Raw genomic sequence first — 20,372 nt, forward strand, 5'->3', positions numbered from 1 at the left:
TACCTTTAGAGTTTTCAAAATTATTTGCACAGAATTATCTGAACAATCCTTAAAGAGTCTTGTAAAGTGCACCACTGTTACTGTGCCTTATACAGATGTGGCTGAGCTGAGGGCTAGATAAGGAGAACGTGGTTTGCCAAAGGCTATCTCCTGATTTAATGGCAGAGATGAGGTTTGGACCAGCGCATTGATGTAGCCGCTGTGTTGCAATACCCCTATAATGCGGGAAATAATTATGATTCTCTGTCTGATTCTATGTTCCTTCCAGAAACCCTGGTTCTATGATCTCTGGCAAGTGTGGGCGAACTATCCATTCCATGTGAGTGCTGTCAATTGGAGTGCTGAGTCTTTCCTCTTTGTGAAGATGTATTGGTACCACACTCTTTACCAGGATACAAATATTACATTTGGTTTCACGCACCCTCTGGACGAAATGGTTAAGGGAGGTAACCTCAACAGATAGATAGCCAGAAAGAGCACAGCCAGAAGCTCCTGGATGGATTTTCTTTTTTCAAAATGAGTGGAGGGCTAGGCAGAGATACACCACTCCCTTCTCTCTTTGCAATTAGTGAGTTAGTTTGCTAGTTAGCATCATGCAGATCTGTTCCCTGAGAGATTTGCAATTTAAGACCCATTCTGCACATTGCACAGAGTAACTCAGTAAGCCAAGGTTTGTATAACACTGGACTGTGGCCAACATCCAGTGGGATATTTCTTCTCCAGATCCTTCTAAACCTGCTAGAATCAGCAACTCACACTTTCTGCAACTCTCTCACCCCATTCCTTCTACGGAAGGAAACCCTCTAGATCATATTTTTGGTGCCAAGGAGGGCTGAGAGTTAGCAGAAAGTTCCAAAAGGATACAGACTTACATCACTAGATCTTTTCCATTGAGGTAGTATTCAGAGTCCTAACCATGTTAGTCTGGAATATCAATGTGTAAAGGGACCTTGTAGCACTTTGGAAACTAAGGCCCTATACAGACAGGCCAAAATAAAGCTGCTTTGGGTCACTTTGAAGGTATGCTGTAGCAAGAGTCCGGAAGCCGCACCAAAGCAACGATCCAGTCCTAAGGATTAAAGCACAGTTTGGTGCAGCTTGCGGACTCTTGGGATGCATGCATAATTTAAACAGCATACCTCCAAAGTGACTCAAAGCAGCTTTATTTTGGCCTGTTTGTATGGGGCCTAAGAAAACTAGACCAAGTTGTAGCATAAGCTTTTGTAGACTTCATCCGAGAAAGTAGACCTAGATCCTGTTTAACTGGTTTTACTAGATCCCCAACACATCATATGTTGCTGCTTCTGTGCTACATTGCTATTGTTATGATGTGCTTTCAAGTCAACTTAGACTTATGGCAACCCTTTCCTAGGGTTTTCTTGGCAAGATTTAGTTAGAGGAGCCTCGCTGCCCTGATTGCATTTTGTAGAGAGGCGGGATATAAATAATAATAATAATAATTATTATTATTATTAACATTCAAACCACTACACCACACTGGCTCCTTTGCACAACATTACAAAAAGTACTAACAAGCTTCTTTCTCTTTGCAGTCAGTTCTGCCATCCCAGTATTGGTACTACATGCTTGAAATGAGTTTTTATTTGTCACTGCTGTTTACTCTTGGGATCGACACCAAAAGGAAGGTGAGCCATTATGAGAATTCATCATTTATTTTCTACAGATATTTCACAACTTGCTACCTCTTTCTGGGGAAAGGGAAACATTTCCAGTCTAAGACATACCCATGTTAGTCTGGAAACTCCATATGCAAAAGGATCATGTGGCATCTTTGAGAATAACTGAAAGAGAGATGTTGATAGCATGAGCTTTCAGGGATTTGAGTCTGCTTCCTCAGATGCATGAGGTGGACTGGAAAGTCCAGGCATAGACTGTGTGTGAGAATGTCCATAGAAATGCAAAGCTTTGTGGGTGTGGTGATGAGGTGACAAGTTCAATGATGGCCGTTGGGAGACAAGGCAAGAGGAAGGATGTTGGGTAAAACCAAGGTGAGTAGAAAAGCATATGAATGAGTATTGGCATGTAGTGTGGGAACTAGAAAGGAGATGAATTAAACTGGCTAAGAGCATCCTCATGAGGCTGGGGTGTTAACCAGTGCTATAACATGTGTAGGAAACCATTGTCTTTGTTCAACCCTCTATTGATAGACTGCAGTTTGTGGATACATTCCAATTCTGCTATTTCTCTTTCCAATCTTCCTTTGTAGTTTTTTTGTTCAAGGACCACTATTCTGAGATCTGAGATGCAATGCCCAGGAAGGTTTAAGTGTTCGGCAACCATTGTTTTGTGTATCCACATTCCTAACGTCTGATTTATGTCCATTTATCCTCCAGTGTAAAGACTGGCCTGTTTGCCCAATGTAGAGTGCCGAAGGGCATAGCTGACATAGTATGGCATAAATCGCATTGGAGGGTGAGCAATTGAAAGTACATCTAATATCATGGGTGATATCATTAGGTCCTGTGATGACATTTCCTGAATGGATGTGTGGGCAGAATTGGCATCCAAGTTTGTGACAAGGTTTTGTACCTGTGTCTACATCTTTGTTGTGTATCTGTAAGCAAGTAAAGGCCTGCCACCAGGAGCCCTTGAGAAGGCAGCATTATTGTCCCAGAATATCATTGATGATACATCTGAGTGGTCTCAATTGGAAAATATATGCCATTACTAGTGGAGTTCTGTCATTTTCGATCTGCAGTCTGTTCTGTAATAGTCCTGGGTGCAAGTCTTGCCTTGTTTATAGTTATTTATTTATTGATTGATTTTTACTTCATGTGGTGGTTATTGTTGCTTGAGGAATGTGTGTTTTAATTCAATGAGTTTGGCATCCCTGTCTTGTGGGACGGAGCAGATGTGATTGTATCAAGGATTTGGCTGTTGATTTGGTGTGTGTTCAAAGTGGAAACTGGAGGCATGCAAGTATGTAAGTATGTGTAGCAGTCAGTCGCTTTGCGATATAGTGTGATGCTTAGATGTCCGTTGTGTATCTGCACAGTGGTGTCCAGAAAGTGAACTTGTTCTGTTGATAGTTCCAGGCTGAGACTGATGGTAGGGTGGAACATTCTCACACAGCACCTTCTTGCATAAGCCTGTCCCTGGTCTTTCCACTCCACCCCATGCATCTGAGGAAGTAGGCTCAAGTCTAGGAAAGTTCACACTACCAACTTCTCTCTTTCACTTAGTCTCAAAGGTGCTACAAGATCCCTTTGCATACCGAGTTTCCATTCTAGCCTTCCATGGGAAAATTCAACTGGTGGCTAAAAGTGGATATTCATGCATTGGGCTCCTGTGCAATCCCAATGTGTTATGTTTTTACCCAAGCATTTATCACCTTGTACGGGTTATCAAACAGGGATGGAAGTGATCTCCTCCAATGACTTACTATTCTTTTTTCAGATCAGATGTAGCATTTCTTTTTTTATTTGTCTTCAGAAGAAAGGCTGATTTCTTGATGTTTCCATAGGACTTTAAAGCCCACGTGGTTCACCATTTTGCAGCCCTTGCTTTGATGTTCTGCTCTTGGAGTGCCAATTACATCCGACTTGGGACGCTGGTGATGATCGTCCATGACTTCGCAGACATCTGGCTGGAGGTGAAAGTTGCTAGGCCTTAGTGCCTTGACATCTCTTGGGTTGTGGTTTATTTTATTTATTCGAAGTGACTCCATATGTGGAACCTCTTGACGGAAACCTCAGTAAGCCCTTTCATGGAGCATTTTTATTTTACAGAAGGTGAGAAATGCTCAGTGGGTTGGATACTGAGAAATTGTTTTTTTTGGGGAGGAAAGGCATGTTAGAGCAGAAATGCTTACCTTAGAAGGACGGGATTGCAAGAATAAGGGGAGGCAGAAGATAGGTTTTAGGATCCTCAAAAGGAGGAACATTTATTAAAGAAATCTATTCTTTAAATAGAACACCTTGATCATTTTTTAACTATTCTAGAAAGGTAAAGACAGTAGGCAGACATGCTCTACATGTCCTCTCCATGAAGGTCAGAGAGAGCGCACATGACAGAGACCAATCAACAGAGAAGGGAACAGTCAGCCCTCGATTAGTTCTTTGGAGTACAACAAAAGGCAGTAATTTGAGTAACCCTGGCTTAACCAAATGATGTAATGTACTCATAATGCTTTGGGATAGGTGTCAGACAGAGGACACAACCAAATAGGAAAAGAAAGGCCAAGTTCCTAATCTCCCCCTGTCTACGACTTTGTCTGCGCAGGCCAAAAGGTGAAAGGCATCATTTGAACAACGCATGGCCCAAACTCTATATCTGGTGTGGTCAGTGCAGATGATGTCCAGCACATCTGGCATAGAACCAGGGTATAGCAGGGTTAATATGAACTTTAAAAAAAAAAAACTTAACTTTTGCTCTGGATAATCTGGGAATATCAGAGCCTTCTGTTTTCATGCCATGGCAGCTATCTGCAGTGGTGTCCTGCTGCGGCACCCGGCACATCTGCTGCCACAGTTGGTCGCCAGAACAAGGCCATGGTGATGCAAAAGCAGAGGCCAATGTAATGAGGGTAGAATGGGGAAACTGCAGGCCCATGACAGGCTGGAGACAAGCCTCAGCCATCTGGTCACTCATGGACAAGAGAATAGAAAGAATGGGTGTCAAAGTTGCCACATCTTCCAGCAAGAACTTGCATCTGAGACCTCTGTCAGATTGGCAGAGGCAAACTTTTAACACAGGCCTAGGAAGGCTTGGAAAGCAGACAAGCAGAGGCACAGTGAAATGAAAAAAAAAGCTGAAAAGAGACTAGACCAGACTGTGGTAGCATCTATGGCGGCATCTGCATTGCAGAAATAATCTGGTGTGACACCCCTTTAACTGCCATGGCTCAGTGCTTTGGAATTGCTGCAAACTGCAGTGTGCAAAACTCTGGCGTCCCCCACTACAGTTCCCAGAATTCCATAGCACTGAGCCATGGCAGTTAAATTGGTGTCAGACTGGTTTATTTCTGCAGTGCGGATGAAATATGAAGCTAGGGCAAGCCAAGGGGGACCAAAGGTTGGCTTGACAGGAGAGTCTAGTGAGTAACTAGCCACACAACTATTTCAGAACCCAACTACTTTGGTTGTCTCCCAAAGTGGTTGTCGGCAAGGGACAGTAGAACAGAGTCTGGAGTGTGCATGCACATTCTGTTCACCTCTCAGGGCAGGAAAGGTTGGCTGTGATTTAAAGAGCAAAACGGGCATGAGCGCAGGGAATAGCAAATCTTCTCCCCATAGCTTCCCAAGGAATAACTTACAGGGAGATCAGTTATGGAAGGCAAGCAGTGTAGAGGGGTAGGGTAGCTAGGATTTAACATATAGTTGGCATATTGCTTATGCATTTAAAACCACAGTTTGCATATACATGAGATTGGGCAAGGTGGCGTTAATCCTTACCTCCAGGACATGACAAACAGCAGTGTTGGAAACAGCTCCTGCTCACTGTGGCAATTTAAGCGCAAAAGCAACCTAGCCTAGTGTGGGAAACGCAATGGACTTTTCTCCCAGGACAAAATGGTGAAGCAAGCAGAATTCAAAAAGGACTTAGGTTCATTCTCCAAGTCCACAGACTTGGATGAACAGAGAAAATAAAATAAAATAAATTAAAATTGAGGCACACTTCATTGTGCATTTTACACCACATTTTATCTCCTCTCCCCAACCACAGCATTGGCTGAGCCATGAAGTGTACAGCTTTCAGAACCGCCTATTCCCCCCTTTTTATCCCATGATCATTGAAAACCATCAGTTAAGATTTTTAGTCTACTGAGCACACTCAGTCAGACCTTAAAAAATGCAGAGACTCTAAATTTTATATGTTCTCTGTGTTGCAAAGCTCCTTACTTCCATATCTATCTGTTCCCTACAAGCACTATACTGTCTGTTCCCAAGTTGCTACAGTTTCAATGTACACTTCTCATTAGCCTTTGTTTTTCGCCTACAAATAATAATAATAATAATAATAATAATAATAATAATAATAAAGCTGACCTATAAAGAAAAATAATAATGCTGGCCTGCAAACAGGAATAATAATTCTGATCTTGCAGTTAATACTCTTGGTGCATTAGTGTAGCCATGATCTAGAGCAGCGGTTCTCAACCGTCCTAATGCTGCAACCTTTTAATACAGTTCTTCATGTTGTGGTGACCCCCAACTGATGGTCTCGGTTCCTTAGACCATTGGAAATAAGCAACTGTGGAGTAAGATATTCCAGTCCTGTTCAAAGGAGGTGGATCTGTGTGTCTTGTACAAGATTTGGTGGGTATGCTCACCGGAAGAGATCCGTCTTAAGAGCCCTCTTAAAGGTCTCCAAGGAGGTAGTAAGACAGATCTCTTCCGGGAGACTATTCCACAATCTTGGAGCGGCTATAGTAAAAGCTCTTTGGGAAGTTGAGGCTAGTCTAGTTGTCTTTAATTCCAGCAAATTCTTCCCCGTTGTTCTGAGAGTGCAGGGCCATGTAGGGCTTTAAAGGTAATAACCAACACCTTGTATTGCGCCCGGAAGCAAATTAGTAGTCATGACCCACAGGTTGAGAACCGCTGTTCTAGAGTGTCAGGGTTGGGTTTTTTCCCATTCGGCAGAAGCAAAAAGGCTACTCCATATCTCACACCTCGAAACCCATTCAAAAATGAGTCTTTTCTCATGCCATGCACCTGATCGCACTTCTACAAACATAGGCCTAGATCCAACGACAGTCTTGACTAGAGTTGATTTCATAGAACCAGTGTGGAACGTGCATAAGTGTGCTACCAAATTCAATGCGTCTGCTGTGTTTGGAAGTAATGACCAAATATAGGCCTTGAAGAGATGACCTTTTAAATCTAAATCTTTCATTCTCCAGCTCACAAAATCCACTGCCATCATCACCAGTGATGATGGCTTCTTGGATCTGAAGCCCCAAACATCTCAAAGACCAAAGGTTGAGAGGCACTGTTCTAAATGTACTATGGAATCCTAATGTATTTGTTTGTCATCCCAGGCTGCTAAGATGTTCAACTATGCGCGCTGGGAGAATACCTGCAGCGTCCTTTTTGTCATCTTCTCAATTGCATTCTTTATCACACGGCTAGTTCTCTTCCCTTTTTGGTAAGTTGCATTAAGGATCAGTTCTTTCTGTTGCGGTTACGTAGTATATATGCTTTAATCTCACTTCTGTCATTACTCGAATCATTCTCTCTGTTTGCATTGGGCAAAGGCGAAAGTTCTGGTTGTAGATCCAAAATAGCAGCACCCCATCCCTGTCTTTTTGGGTGAATCTCTAAAATATGGAGACATTGAGGGGCGGACTTTGGGGCAAATCTTCATATTTGTGTTTGAAAGTAACAGGATTTGGAAAACAAAATCGATTTAACAGATTTTACAGAAATAACTAGGTTAATCTGTTGCAGAAAAAGCAACCAAGTTCCTTAAAGGCTAATATATTGATTATGTCTTCATTCAGAGACTATGGTTCGATGCTGCAAAAATAATGCAATTTGACGCCACAAGAAATATAGCAAGGATTTTCTTAATTTGTCGCAATGCATTGTGTGTTTCAGGATTCTACGGGCCACGTTATATTATCCTACATTTTATACGCAGACGGTTATTGTAGCATATTTCTTCTTCAACGGGCAGCTATTGATCCTGCAAGGTCTACATATCTACTGGGCCTACTTAGTTTTCAACATTCTGAAGAAATTCATTTTCGTAAAGGTAAAAAACCCCAAGATTTTGGTGAAATTTTGATAGAAATCTATTTGATGATCCTCAGAACCATCACAATTATCCTTCTTTTGTTCGTTCGTTCGTTTGTTCATTCGTTCTTTCTTTTCTTCCTTTCACTAACATGATTGATCACACAGTACTTTTACACAAATAAAGGAAGCAAGTGATATGTGTCCACTGCCTGAGAAGCATACAGTGTGAATTTAGATATTAGAGGATGGAACAGTGAGAAGGAAGGCGTGGAAGCAAAGAAAGAGGAGACTCATTGATAAGGAGGGCTTAATACTGCACCAATTGCAGGTATCAGTGTTGGTCCATTAGGAACAATGCAAAAGCAAGAATAGCACATTCAGATGAAGTCTTATGGTTGCAACCTAGTGAGCAGGCTTCCTAAAGCTGAATATTAAAGGAACTAAGAGAAGCAGTCTCTCCTAGATAAGCCACATGTCATGCTGGAGGACCTAGAGATTCCTAGACAGAACATATTAATCAAATCCATGAATAATCAAATCTGCAAAAGTCAAAGCTCCAAATATGGAAGGCCAGCTATATAAATCTCCACCTCTTCATTGGCGAAGTATCATCCTGGATTCTGTTTCTTAATCACATTAGATTGCAATGGCATCTTGAGGACTATCTTCTTAAATCGATGGAGGCAGAGACACTTTTGTGTGGTACTGTATTTTGGAAACCAAGCTCCCAATGCCATTTGTTCAACGTTGTCTAGAGAGGGGTGGCAGCAATCTTTCTGTTGTTGCTTTGCTGCCTGAAATGACTTGAGTTGACCTGCATCTGTTTTCCATAGTGGTGGCAAACCTGGCTATGAAAGCAGCCTCCATCTCCAAAGCCAATGTCAAAAGGAACCTGTTTGACAGGCTGTGTTATGAGACATAGGCTCTTTATAGGAGAAATCAGCAACATATATTAACACAACGTTCTCTCCACTTCAGCTCTCACTTTCACTCACTAGTTATCCACCCACTCCTTCAAATATCTGTTGCAATCTCAGTGGAATATAGATAAGGCATTGGCCTCATATCAGCAAGACTTTATGTCTGTTCACATCATGAAGGTAGTTCATCCATATTCAGAAAACAGGTTATGTTCAGTAACTTGCAAATGTGGAAACGGAAGTTTGCAAGTTAGTAACGGTTGGGGGAATTAAATTAATGTTGAACCCTACGTTTAGGGCACAACTAGCTGTGCGTAGGAGGTAACAATAGCAATAGCGTTTACATCTATACCTCTTATCTGTGAACTCAGCACTCTCTAAGTGGCGTTAGCCAATGTATAGTTGCTTTCTTGCAGAATGCAAACTATGTGAATGTTATTCCTGCTCTTCATCACAATCTGCTGCTTGTGAGGAAACTCATTGTAGGAGGGCATGGAACATAATAATTATTATATTACACTTTAAGAGTAATAACAGTAGTATTGGCAGCACAACTGCTGGGGTCCAACAACCACTGTCAGCAACTCAAACGAGTCCTGTGGTTAAATCAGACCTTTGAGCAGAGCTAGCAATTTTAGAAGCAGAAACGTGGTTTCAAAGGCAGTTGAGATAACAGCAGCTGGATGTCTTCCAGGAACTGAAACAATGCAGGAACCTTCGGGGGGGACACAGCAAACCGATGCCAAACTTCTTCTGATAAACCACCAGAGAAGCTAAGTCTCCTGAAGTGCTCTTTATTCACAGTGCTATAATACAAATACAGATCTCTCCAAACTCCACAACGCATACCAAACCAACTCCTACTACAAACCCACAAGCGATCACTTGAAACCCCTGGGTTTATATAGACTCCAGACCATGTGGTCTCCCAAACCCAGTGAGTTCAGGTGTGTAACCATGACATGTGTCCCCTGTGTAATCCAGACACATGTTTCATCATCCATGGCTACGTGCACTTGGACACCAAAGTGTCCTTGAGCCTATGAGCATCAGCTGTGCTAATCAACCTTGTCCTTCTGCTGAATGCTCATGGTCAAACACACACACATCAAGCATTTCCCTGTGTGCTGTGTTTTAACCCTTTATACTCTGACAAGTATTACTATTACAGTATTTGTTGCTATGTTTCTGACTTAAGGCAAAACTAAGGCGGTTTTCTTGGCAAGATTTGTTCAGAGGCCTTCGCCTTCCTCTGAGGCTGAGAAAGTGCCCATGGATACCCATAGCTTAGTGGAGATTCGAACCCTCATCTCCCAGAGTTGTAGTCTTGTGCTTAAACAACTACATCATGCTCTATTACTATTATTAATTGGCAGATGGTTTAATATGGTGTAATATTAATATTATTTTTAACTAATTATTAAAAACTCTTATTCTGGCCCCAAAATTGCACAGAAATTGATACATTCTGATAAAATTAATAATATATTCTCATTGTTGTTATTATTTAAGTGTAAAATTGATTAATATGCTTTAATATTAATAGTGTTGTTGTTGTTTCATAATAATCCAGTATTAAAAACCCTTTGATTTTGCATGGAAAATCTTTTAGCTTAAGTATCTAGAGAAATGCCATTTCAAGGGAACCGTTTGCAAAAGCTTAGCTCCCAGGTGGAACTTTCAAGGTGAAATATTAAACCAATCTGAACCAAAAGGTAATAACCTACACCAAAAACAAAAACAGTATTACAAACAGAAAAGTCTAGACCTTTGTGTTTGTCATACTGAAATATTTAACCACTCATTTTAAATTCATTTTCTTTAGGAGATTTTATTTTTTTGCTGCCCCCGTAATGCATTTTCAGGTTAGATCAGTCAGTAATGCAAATTCCTCACTCATCCATTCTTTCCTATTTTTTAATTTTGGTTTGATGTCCATGGATTTCTGTTGCTAAGAAACACATTTTGTTTCTGTAAAATGATAGTTACAGTACCCTCTTAGTTCAGGCTTCCAACACTACGGCATCATGTCCAGAACTGAAATGTCTAAACATAGGGTGGATATTTTAAGGGGAAAGTCTTAAGCATATGGAGAAGTAAGGATGTGAAAGGATGCACAGACTGAAAATATCTTGCCAAGGGGAATCCATTGAGATTTAATGATTCGTTTCCAGCGCTGAATGAATGGAGACAAAGAGGAGCGTTATGCATCTGTCCTGCTAAGGCAGATGAAGCAGAAAGCTTTTAGCAAACATTTCTTAAAGGATGCCACTGTTGTAAAAGGTCTACAGGATGCCCATCACCAGGATCTGGATCAGACTAGATGCGACAGGAAAGGTCAAAGCTGAAAATAACACCTGCGTGTTTAGCTCCATTTCCACATTTAAAATATCTATGTGGGAAAGGGTGGGTGCAGACATGACTTCACTAAACATGAATCAAAGCTTGGAAAAGTGGTCTCAAAGCTCCGGACCCATTTTGAGTTGAGTCCAGATCCAAATTGAAATGGGCTTCTTTTGTCACACTTCCCTCCCACCTCTTCCACTTGGTGAGCCTTCCACACTTCCCTTTCACTTCTTTCCCCTACCTTTCCATCTTAGTCTGGAATATGAGTATGCAAAGGGATCTTGCAGTACCATTGAGACTATTTGTGCCAAAGAAGTTGTAGCATGATCTTTTGTAGACTTGGTCTACTTCCTCCGATGCATCTTTGGCAGTAGACCAAGTCTATGAAAGATCATGCTACAACTTCTTTGGCACAAATAGTCTCAAAGGTACTGCAAGATCCCTTTCCTAGGTAAGGCGAAAGGATATCCCCTCACCAAAACGGCAATACTGGAGCAATGGGAAAATATGTCACGTTTGGCTTTCTCCTACATTCAGTATACTTGAACATCAAGTTCTTTCTATCCTAAATGTAAAAAAAAAAAAGGAAAGGAAAGGAAAAAGATGATCCATTTCAATTATTTTCCCTCCACAAATGAACAGAATTCCCTCAGGTCTAATCTGCACTGCAGAAATAATGCAGTTCGACACCGCTTAAACTGCCATGGCTCACTGCTATAGGATTCTGCGATTTGTAGTTTTATGAGCTATTTAGCCTTCTCTGTCAGAGAGCTCTGGTGCCACAACAAAGTACAAATGCCAGGATTCGATAGCATTGAGCCATGGCAGTTAAAGCGGCATCAAACTGCATTATTTCTGCAGTGCAGATTAGACCTCAGAGAGATCAGGAACCTATAAATCTGCAAAGAAGAACTTTCAGAACTGGACCTCCACCTGTGCAGAGGTTAGGGGCAGCATCTAATCCTAAATCTGTTCTTAAAAATGCTTTGTTTATGCCAGTATAGTTGTCATCAGCTCCCTCACTGCCTCCAAATGAGTTCAGAATAGTAAATCCAAAGTATCCAATACTTATCCTGAGATCTGGATGGTTGAAGACTGCAGAGCGGAGGTTAAGATGACCACCTGCGCAGTGGCAGGACATTCCAAAGGGGCATAGATGTGATGGGCACTGTTCAGCATCCTTGGCACAGCCTGACAAAACTGTTTCATAATGAGATACCAGATAGCTCCTTATGCAACAGCAGCAAGAGTAGTTCCTCTACTATAGCCCCCAGCTAGGCCAGCATAAGTCACAGATTCAGGCCTGAATGTGCAAGCTGTGAACTGTTGTTTAGGGCGTCTCCATCTTTCCTTCCACCTAAACTCACTCTCTCCTCCACCCCATGCTTTGCTGGCAAAAACCTTCAGAGCTGAGGCACCACTTTACTCTGAGTCAATTAACAGTGATTCATTTTGAGCCTGATCCTTAGCGTGGTGCTGCTTCAACATCTTTACCGGGCTTCTGACCAAGAGGTATTTTCTTCCACTGCGATATGAGTTATGAATGAGTAAGGCATTGTTGATACATAGGGAGAAACCTTGCAAGGAATTTGTAATGCTAAACTGAAACTCCTGCAGGGCCACTTTGACTGTATGCTAATTATTCTTGGGCTTGACTGTCATATCTGCCTATATGCTCCATCCTTTCTCCTGCCTGTGGGTTTAAGATATCAACCCCCCACCAGCACTTTTTCCTTAGCACCAAGCCAAAGGCATTTTACAAAATACTTAAACCATTTTGAGAAAAATGTAACAAAAAGCTCCCAAGCAAAGATATGTCAGAACTACAGGCTTTACAAAATAGCTAGCAATCTCTTTCAAAGATGTGTCAGTGTTCTTCATGTTTCTTGGTGGTGGGAGGAGGCTGTGGCTATTAAAATTAGGCTTTAAATTAGGGAATAGGCTTTTCTGTAATCTCACATCCCGAAGAGTGCAAAGGGATCTTGTAGCACCTTTGAGACTAACTGTGAGAAAGAAGCTGTAGCATAAACTTTCATAGAGTTGGTCAACTTCCCCAGATGCAGCGTATGGAGGATATGGTAGTTTGGCACCATCTTGATCTCAAAACTGAGAAGCAACAGCCTGGAGGCCAGTCCTCTAATAGCAACTCTCAAAGGGAATGAAGGTGGGAATAGAATGAAACTAACGTGAAACTTTCAGGCAGACCCATCATTTCTCCAGCCTCTGCTGTTCTTATTTTGGTTGTCGATAATTTTATAGCCAATTACCCTTTCCAGGTGCTCAGGATTCCTATCCCAGCTTGGGCTAAAATAAGCAATGACAAGGTAAGTGGCATCAGATGTCCGCATGTCCTCCTGGACACGGTGTATCAGTCTCTGAGATTCTTCTCCCCCATTTTTTATTCTCTCTCTCTGTCTTTTGTGTGGAACCTATCGAAATCTCCAATGAAAGCCACACTACAAAATGGCTGCTCTACAAACTGAGCTCTTGATTCATCTTCTTGGGGTTTACGTTCTTTCTTTAAATCGAATATGCCATTGATTCTCTTGAGATCTATACAAATCACATTTCCTCACAAAATCAACTTTTCCTCTGGACCTCTTGTCCCATTTGATGGAAGCTGGCCCACTGGCTTTTCTGAAAGGAGTAGATTGTCCAATCCGCCTGATACTATTGGGGGACTTACCATCTCAATTTTGACTAAATATAGAATTGCACTATTATTCCGGAGCTTATGGGGATTTTCCACAATGGGACAACATGGTCTGAAGTTCTTCTTTCTTCCTCTATTGATTTGAAACTGGGTTGTGACTTTATGGTGGTTCCAGATAACCCACAGGTGCCATTTAGGGTACTGTTTTTCAATCCTGTTTCCTTTGAATCAAATTCTCATGTGCGATGCGTGGAGAGAATCCAATGGTCTAACATGGCTAGAAACTTGTGTTCCATCTAATTCTTATGAAGCCCAATCTCTGCATTCTACACTATTTTGTATTTGAAAGATCCTGGTTCCACTGAATACAACTGAAATGAATTGCCTTCTTCTGTTGTCACAGTTGCAGGGTTTTTTCCCATCCACTTCCAACAAATGTGGTTGTCCTTTGGACAGATTTTTCTAACTGTAGTTTTTGCACCCATTTCCAACTAAGGGTATCTTTAATTCACCTCTGCTTTTCTAAATATGTATTTTTGCTTATCTACACTTGGATGTTTCACTTATCTACACTTGCAGGTACTTGTCACCCATCTGTATCCTTTGAAAAACTCTTAATGACCACCATTATGATCAGTCCTTGCCATCCCATCATGATGTGAACACATTTTGTACTTCTGTTACATCTATTCTATTCTAGTTCTATTACAACTGTTTTTCCTCTCTCTGTCACCAGTCCACACACACACAAATTTTTGTCTACTGGGCTGCATTTCATGCATCTAAAGAGTCAGATGAAGCCCATGACAGTTTATACCAAATTAAATTGGTTAATCTTAAAAGTGCCACAAGACTCCTTTTTCCTTCCTTTCTTTTTTCTGCATTTTCCATGAAGTTACCAAGTTGCCAAGAGTTGCTAAATTGCAATCTTATTTTAACACCTGGTCATACCTTCAAGGACCTGTACATCTTGTGACAAGGAGTTGCACAAGCAAACTGTGCCATCTCTTCCTTCGGGACATTTGGAGAATACACAAGGAGAGCATACATTTCATTTTGCTATCCTGCGTTCAACAGACATCCCTTCTTGCAGGAATTTTCAAGAGAGGGATTATGTTTGCAAAGCAATTTATTATTAATTTCGACGACTTGCAGCTATGTTTTGACAAAACAATGAAAGTACAGTTTCACTTCGTTAAAAGTGGAAAAGTCATCCTCATCCCAAGTAAAAAAACAACAGTCTGAGTACTAGAAACAATATAAAAAATCTGATTCATAATTCTGGAGAGGATTCAACTACACAGGAATCTTGGTGGTCCAATTTTGCTTGACCGTTTCAGGAGGAGGACCAGCTCCCCTCTAATCTTGTCTTGTGGGGGCATAATCCCCTCCTACCTCCTCTTCTCTGGGGTCCATGCCTTTTTTACATCTAGTGTTGGCTTACCAAACAGTTCATTCATTTTCAATCTATCAGCTGCCTTTCTTTCAAAGACCTCAAGGGGGTGACCGTGACTCTCCTTATCCCTGCAGCATCCTCAATGGTCTTGACAAAGCAATGAGCGAAGCAGGACCAGCTGAGAAAGAAAAAGGATCACTGGCCAAAAGTGAAAGAGTGACCCATGATTGGGGTGGGGGGAAGCATATGGAAAGTTTGGGGGGGGGGGGGTAAAAGAAGTCGGGGAAAGTAATTACAAAAAGTAAAGTCATAGAGTGGAAATATAGTACTGAGAAACTATCTACTTGACTATAAGTCGACCTCAAGTATAAGTCGAGGGCAGGTTTGGGTGCCAAAATTATGGACGTTGATATGACCCTTGTATAAGTCAAGTGTAAAACTTAGGGGCATATAACAAAGGATCTAAAGGATGAAGCAACGTCAAAGAACTTCCAAAATTCAAGCAGACATAAATCTTTGTGCTCACTCTTAAGGCTGGATAGATGAGAGAGTAGAGGGGGGTCAGTGCTTCCAGGACAGATTATACTCTGGACTTTCATCAGGGGATGGTTCCTTCTTTTAAATAAGAGTTAAGATACAGTACTTATATTGACCCATATATAAGTCAACTTTTTGACCTAAATTTCTAGACTTATACATGAGTATATACAGTACGTGTAAAGTTCTAGAAAATGTGACAGATATCCAAATCATACAGAGTTTATGCCTATATGCTCTACATGCAAATGCTGGAAAGTTATGAAGTCTTAAGATGAACAACTGTTGCATCAAACATGCCTGAGTGAAGATCCATATGGATGAGGCAGTTCTGTGCAGGTCTGGCAGAGTGGAAGCACCAAAGTAGTTGTACCACTGCAAATGCCCAGGCCAGCCTCCCTCAACCTCATGCCCTGTAGACCTTAAATGCCATCATCCCCAGCCAGCATTGTTGCCTATATTTGTTGGGGGTGATAGAACTCGTAATACAACAGATAGGCAAGCCACCAGTTTAGTGAAGCCCAGACATTCTGAAGTTACAGTGCTCTGCCGTATATACTCAGTTATAAATAGACCTCATATATAAGTCGAGGGCAAGTTTTGAGGCCAAAATTATGGATTTTTATATGACCCGTGGATAAGTCGAGGGTAAAACCTAGATACATATATAATGAAGGATGCAAAGTATGAAGTAAAGGATAACAATTCCAAAGAACTTACAAAATTCCAGCAGGCATAACTATTGGTGCATATACTAAAGGCTGGATGGACAAAAGAATAGAAGGAGGTCAATGCTTTTAGTGCAGATTAAACTCTTGACTATGCATTAAAATACAGTACTTACATTGACCCGTGTCAATGTCGACTCAGGTTATTTGGGTCAATTTTTAAACCTAAATTTCTAGACTTATACATGAGTGTATACAGCATACCTAACCTAACTATCTGTTTTTTTGGCTAAGCAAGCATTCATAATATGAACTAAAGTCTCCTAACAAGGAACTCTTTAGCTCAACTCTAAGCTTTGTCTTAGGGTTAACAAAGACATTTCAAAACAGCATCAAAATGCTTATTATATTGTCCTTTGTTTCAGTGCCAAGAGTGGATTTATAATTGGACTCATTCGGAAAGCAGTGGGACATATGACTCATGCAGTACCTCCTGGGCTTTTGACATTCTCCCAAAGCCCCGAACCCTGGAGGAGTTAGTGGATTTTAATAACACAACTGGCCGAATGGACGGAAACGGTGGAGGACCTGATTGAATAGGAAATGAATTGATGTAATTTTTCAAAACCATTATGACTCCACTGAGTAGTAACAAGCCTAAGCATTGTTGCTTTTTTGGATTGAGGAAAATGATAAATTTATAGATTAGTGGTGGCTCTTATTGGATTAATTTTGATTGCAAAGACAGTGCAGTTCTGCATAGATTTACACTACAGGCCAAAAGTGAAGGCGTTAAACAAAACAGGGCTAGTTTAACAGAATTTGCCCCCATAGAGAAAGCTTTGGGCTTACTGGTTTTTCAAGATCTGTTCACACTCAAAGGGATCCATCTTTTGGAGGCTTGTGTTGCAATCATATACACAAACCCACATGAGTAAACTCTAAAAACCGTTCGAGCTTAAAACCTTTTTATTCCAATAGCCTCTTAAAACAGCATGTTTTCAAGGAGCAGGCCAAGGGTGCTATGTCTTCAACGGTTTTTAATAGCTTTTCATCTTTCTGATTACATTTTAGCTTGTTAAGTGTAGTTCTGAGTTGTTTAAATACTTTGAAACATTCAGTTCCATTTTACTCTTGAAGCTTTGTAGCCGTATTGTTCTTTTTAAAATGCTAAGCCACTTTGAGTCCCAATTTTGGGTGAGAGATAGGATACAAATACATATAACTACTACATTGGAAACCTATCGAAATTACCTTCGGAGTAATCATAGGATTGTGTTGCATGTCACCTGCACATTGACAATGCAGCTTGAGGTGTGTATGTTGAACTTGATGTTGTAATAGCATTTTGTGATATGATATTTTGGGGAAAGTGTCCGTTCCACAGATCTGGGCTAACTATTTTTGCCAGCTGAAGCATGAAGGCCTTATACTTCACAGGTATGTTTCCTAGACATTCCTGTCCAATTTGCAGTGGAAATTCTTGTGCTGTTGAGAGGGAATAGAGCACTATGTTATAGCTGGAATGAGAAATCAAACTTAGAGACAGTTCGGTTACCAAACAGTTAGCTGCAAATCTACTTGATGAAGTAGTCTGTAGCTGACGGAAGGGTGTTACAAAAGAGAAAAGGATTCTAAAAATGTTACATTCTCTCCTTGCCATAAATGATTTCCTCTTAGACTTAGTAGCCTTTGTGTAGCTCCCCGTAAACGTTCAAACCATTCACTCATAAACTTTGAAACGATTCACTCAGTGGCCAGGACTGAATAGATGAGTCACCCAGAACACAAAACCGGTTGCTTCCTGTGTCGTCTTTGCTCAGTGTCCCATAGCAGGTCCCATCCAAACTCTGGAACTGAAATAGAGTTGTTCCAACAGATGATTCATCTGGGAACACTGCACACTATTAAGAGGCCTAAAGTCAAAGCGAAAGCAGAAAGACTTTGAGGGAGGGAGCTGGGAAAGTGGAAGTATCATGAAGCATCTTCAGAATGTACATATGAAGCTCTTCTATGGTACATCAGACAGTTGTATCGTCAAGTTGCCTCTTGATTTATGGCAACCCCACAAACTTCATAGGGATTTCTTAGGCAAGGAATACTGAGAGATGGTTATGTTGCCATTGTGTTTTCCTCAATTATAGCCTACAGCACTGGGTATTCCTTAGTGGCTTCCCATCCAAATACTAACTAAGTCTGACCCTGCTTATATTCCATGATCAGACAGATACCCTTCAGGGAATTTAGACCTAGTTTCTCCCTACTCCGACTGGTAATATGACTCCAGTCTCTCTGGCTGGGATCTTCAGCATCCATGCCACTTGGCCCTCCTTTTCTTGGGAAGTGTCAAGGACTGAACTTGTACAAAGGTCTTGAAGCTCTGGCCTTGCTCTTCAGCCATGGTGGCTTCCATGTCAGAGGAGAAGTGAATCTCCTCTGTGTTTTTGTGTACACATAAAATCATCTTTCAGGGAAATTATGATAAAAATTACCATATGATAATCTGGGTCATTTGAAATCTCCATCGTAGGGTATTAATATCAATTAAAAGGGAAATTTGCCTAAGCATTGCATTAGCAGATTATTAATGGGTCATTTCAATTCCACCCTGAAGGCATGTTCACACAGCCCTTTTTCACATGTTGACATTAAGATAGAGTGACCTTTTCATCTGCATGCATGACATTATTACTGTTTTAATTGGTCTTTTATTCACCAAGGCTTCAGAATGCAACTCTGTTCATTCCTCTTCAGTCCAGGGTTGTTTGGATTTGGTTTGGGTTTGGAATCACATTTTGAGTCCCAAACTGGTCAAGTTTTACATAATTCTAAGAACTTGATTCTGCAGTCCATTTTAAAAAGACGAAGAAGCTAGTGCGCATTGACTTGAACATGCAAAACCTTGTGGCTCTCGTCTTCAGCTGTTGCACAATACAGAAGAGAAAACTGCATATAGTTTTGATGAAGAATGTCTTATTTTAATAAGCCAAGTCCCAGGTAATATAGGGGGCAAGGAAACATCTCATCATAAACACATCTTCAAGTTCTTTGCTGGATCAGAGACAACTTCAACATGAAGTTGACCCAAAGACTGGAAGGCAACCAGATTTTTGTCCTCGGGGCTCAACATGTATAATCTTTTTTGATTTGTGAAGGCTTCTCTTCCTCTCTATTCCTGATGGTGGTCATCTTGGACCCCCAGAAAATATTGTTGCCTTTTATTAAGGGCAAAGTGGGATTCTGCTCAGGAAGGACCCGCGGGTGATTTGAACCAAATAATACCTCATCAATTGTCTTTGTGGGAAAGGTTGCTTTTCCTGTCTTTTAACTGATGATCTGCCAAGTTTATGTTACAGTATTTACAGTACGGTTTGTTTGTTTGGATACCCTTCTGCGTGATGCCGTGGAAAAGACAAAAGTGAGAACCCCAGGAAGTTTATGTTGTGTGGTCGGTCTTGGAAGAGTCGGTGCTTTAATTTTCCTTTCTAACGTCACTCCGATTTCATGCAAACTTAATCTACAAATGGGTGGGTGGGGATGCAGGATGGAAATCAGACCAGTGTTTTATTTTTATATGAGTTTGTAGGTAGGTGAGAGCCCCCAAAATGAAGCCCCGCTCTTGTGTTTGTCGAACAGGAACAACGGAAGTTGCTTCTACCAACTGAAGACGAAATGCTATATATATATCCACTTACCTGTGAATAAGACTCAGTGAGATGAGTGGGCTTTATTTTTCAATAGACATTTATTGTGTGTCGTTGTTTGTCTCTGATATTGTGAGGGATAAATTGATATCGAAAAGTCATGGTTATTTTCTCCTGCAAGCTCTTACTGGATTATTTAGCTTTGTGTTCATTGTCCATTGACAGATTCACACTGGCATTTTCCATTCACCTTAATACCGACTGCATTTTGGCCCATTAGGAACTGCATGATGTGAAAGATCCAGTGTGCACTGAGGCCATGGATTTGCACAACTGGGCAGTGTGATTTCTCTTTCATGCCAAATTCAGAAATATTGTGTTGGATCCTTCACACAATCCAACTTTAAATGACTTCTTAACACAGAGAAGAAACTCAAGGGAGCTCCTTCTGCTGTGAGAAAGAACAATATCACGAATGCATTCAAACTGTTTCCCATGTTACTATTTG

General features: G+C 41.0%; 1 protein-coding gene across 1 annotated transcript in view; it reads left to right on the top strand.

The window, feature by feature from the left end:
• CERS3 (ceramide synthase 3) overlaps positions 1-20,372 on the top strand; it is a 32,338-nt gene that overhangs the window by 10,856 nt on the left and 1,110 nt on the right. Inside the window, exons 5-10 of the mRNA XM_042475928.1 lie at positions 269-319; positions 1,554-1,646; positions 3,485-3,613; positions 7,001-7,107; positions 7,560-7,716; positions 13,243-13,290. Coding sequence (XP_042331862.1) covers positions 269-319; positions 1,554-1,646; positions 3,485-3,613; positions 7,001-7,107; positions 7,560-7,716; positions 13,243-13,290 — 585 coding nt within the window. The remainder of the gene's footprint in view (positions 1-268; positions 320-1,553; positions 1,647-3,484; positions 3,614-7,000; positions 7,108-7,559; positions 7,717-13,242; positions 13,291-20,372) is intronic.

Source organism: Sceloporus undulatus, chromosome 6 (assembly GCF_019175285.1).
Source record: "Sceloporus undulatus isolate JIND9_A2432 ecotype Alabama chromosome 6, SceUnd_v1.1, whole genome shotgun sequence".
Lineage (NCBI taxonomy): Eukaryota > Metazoa > Chordata > Lepidosauria > Squamata > Phrynosomatidae > Sceloporus > Sceloporus undulatus.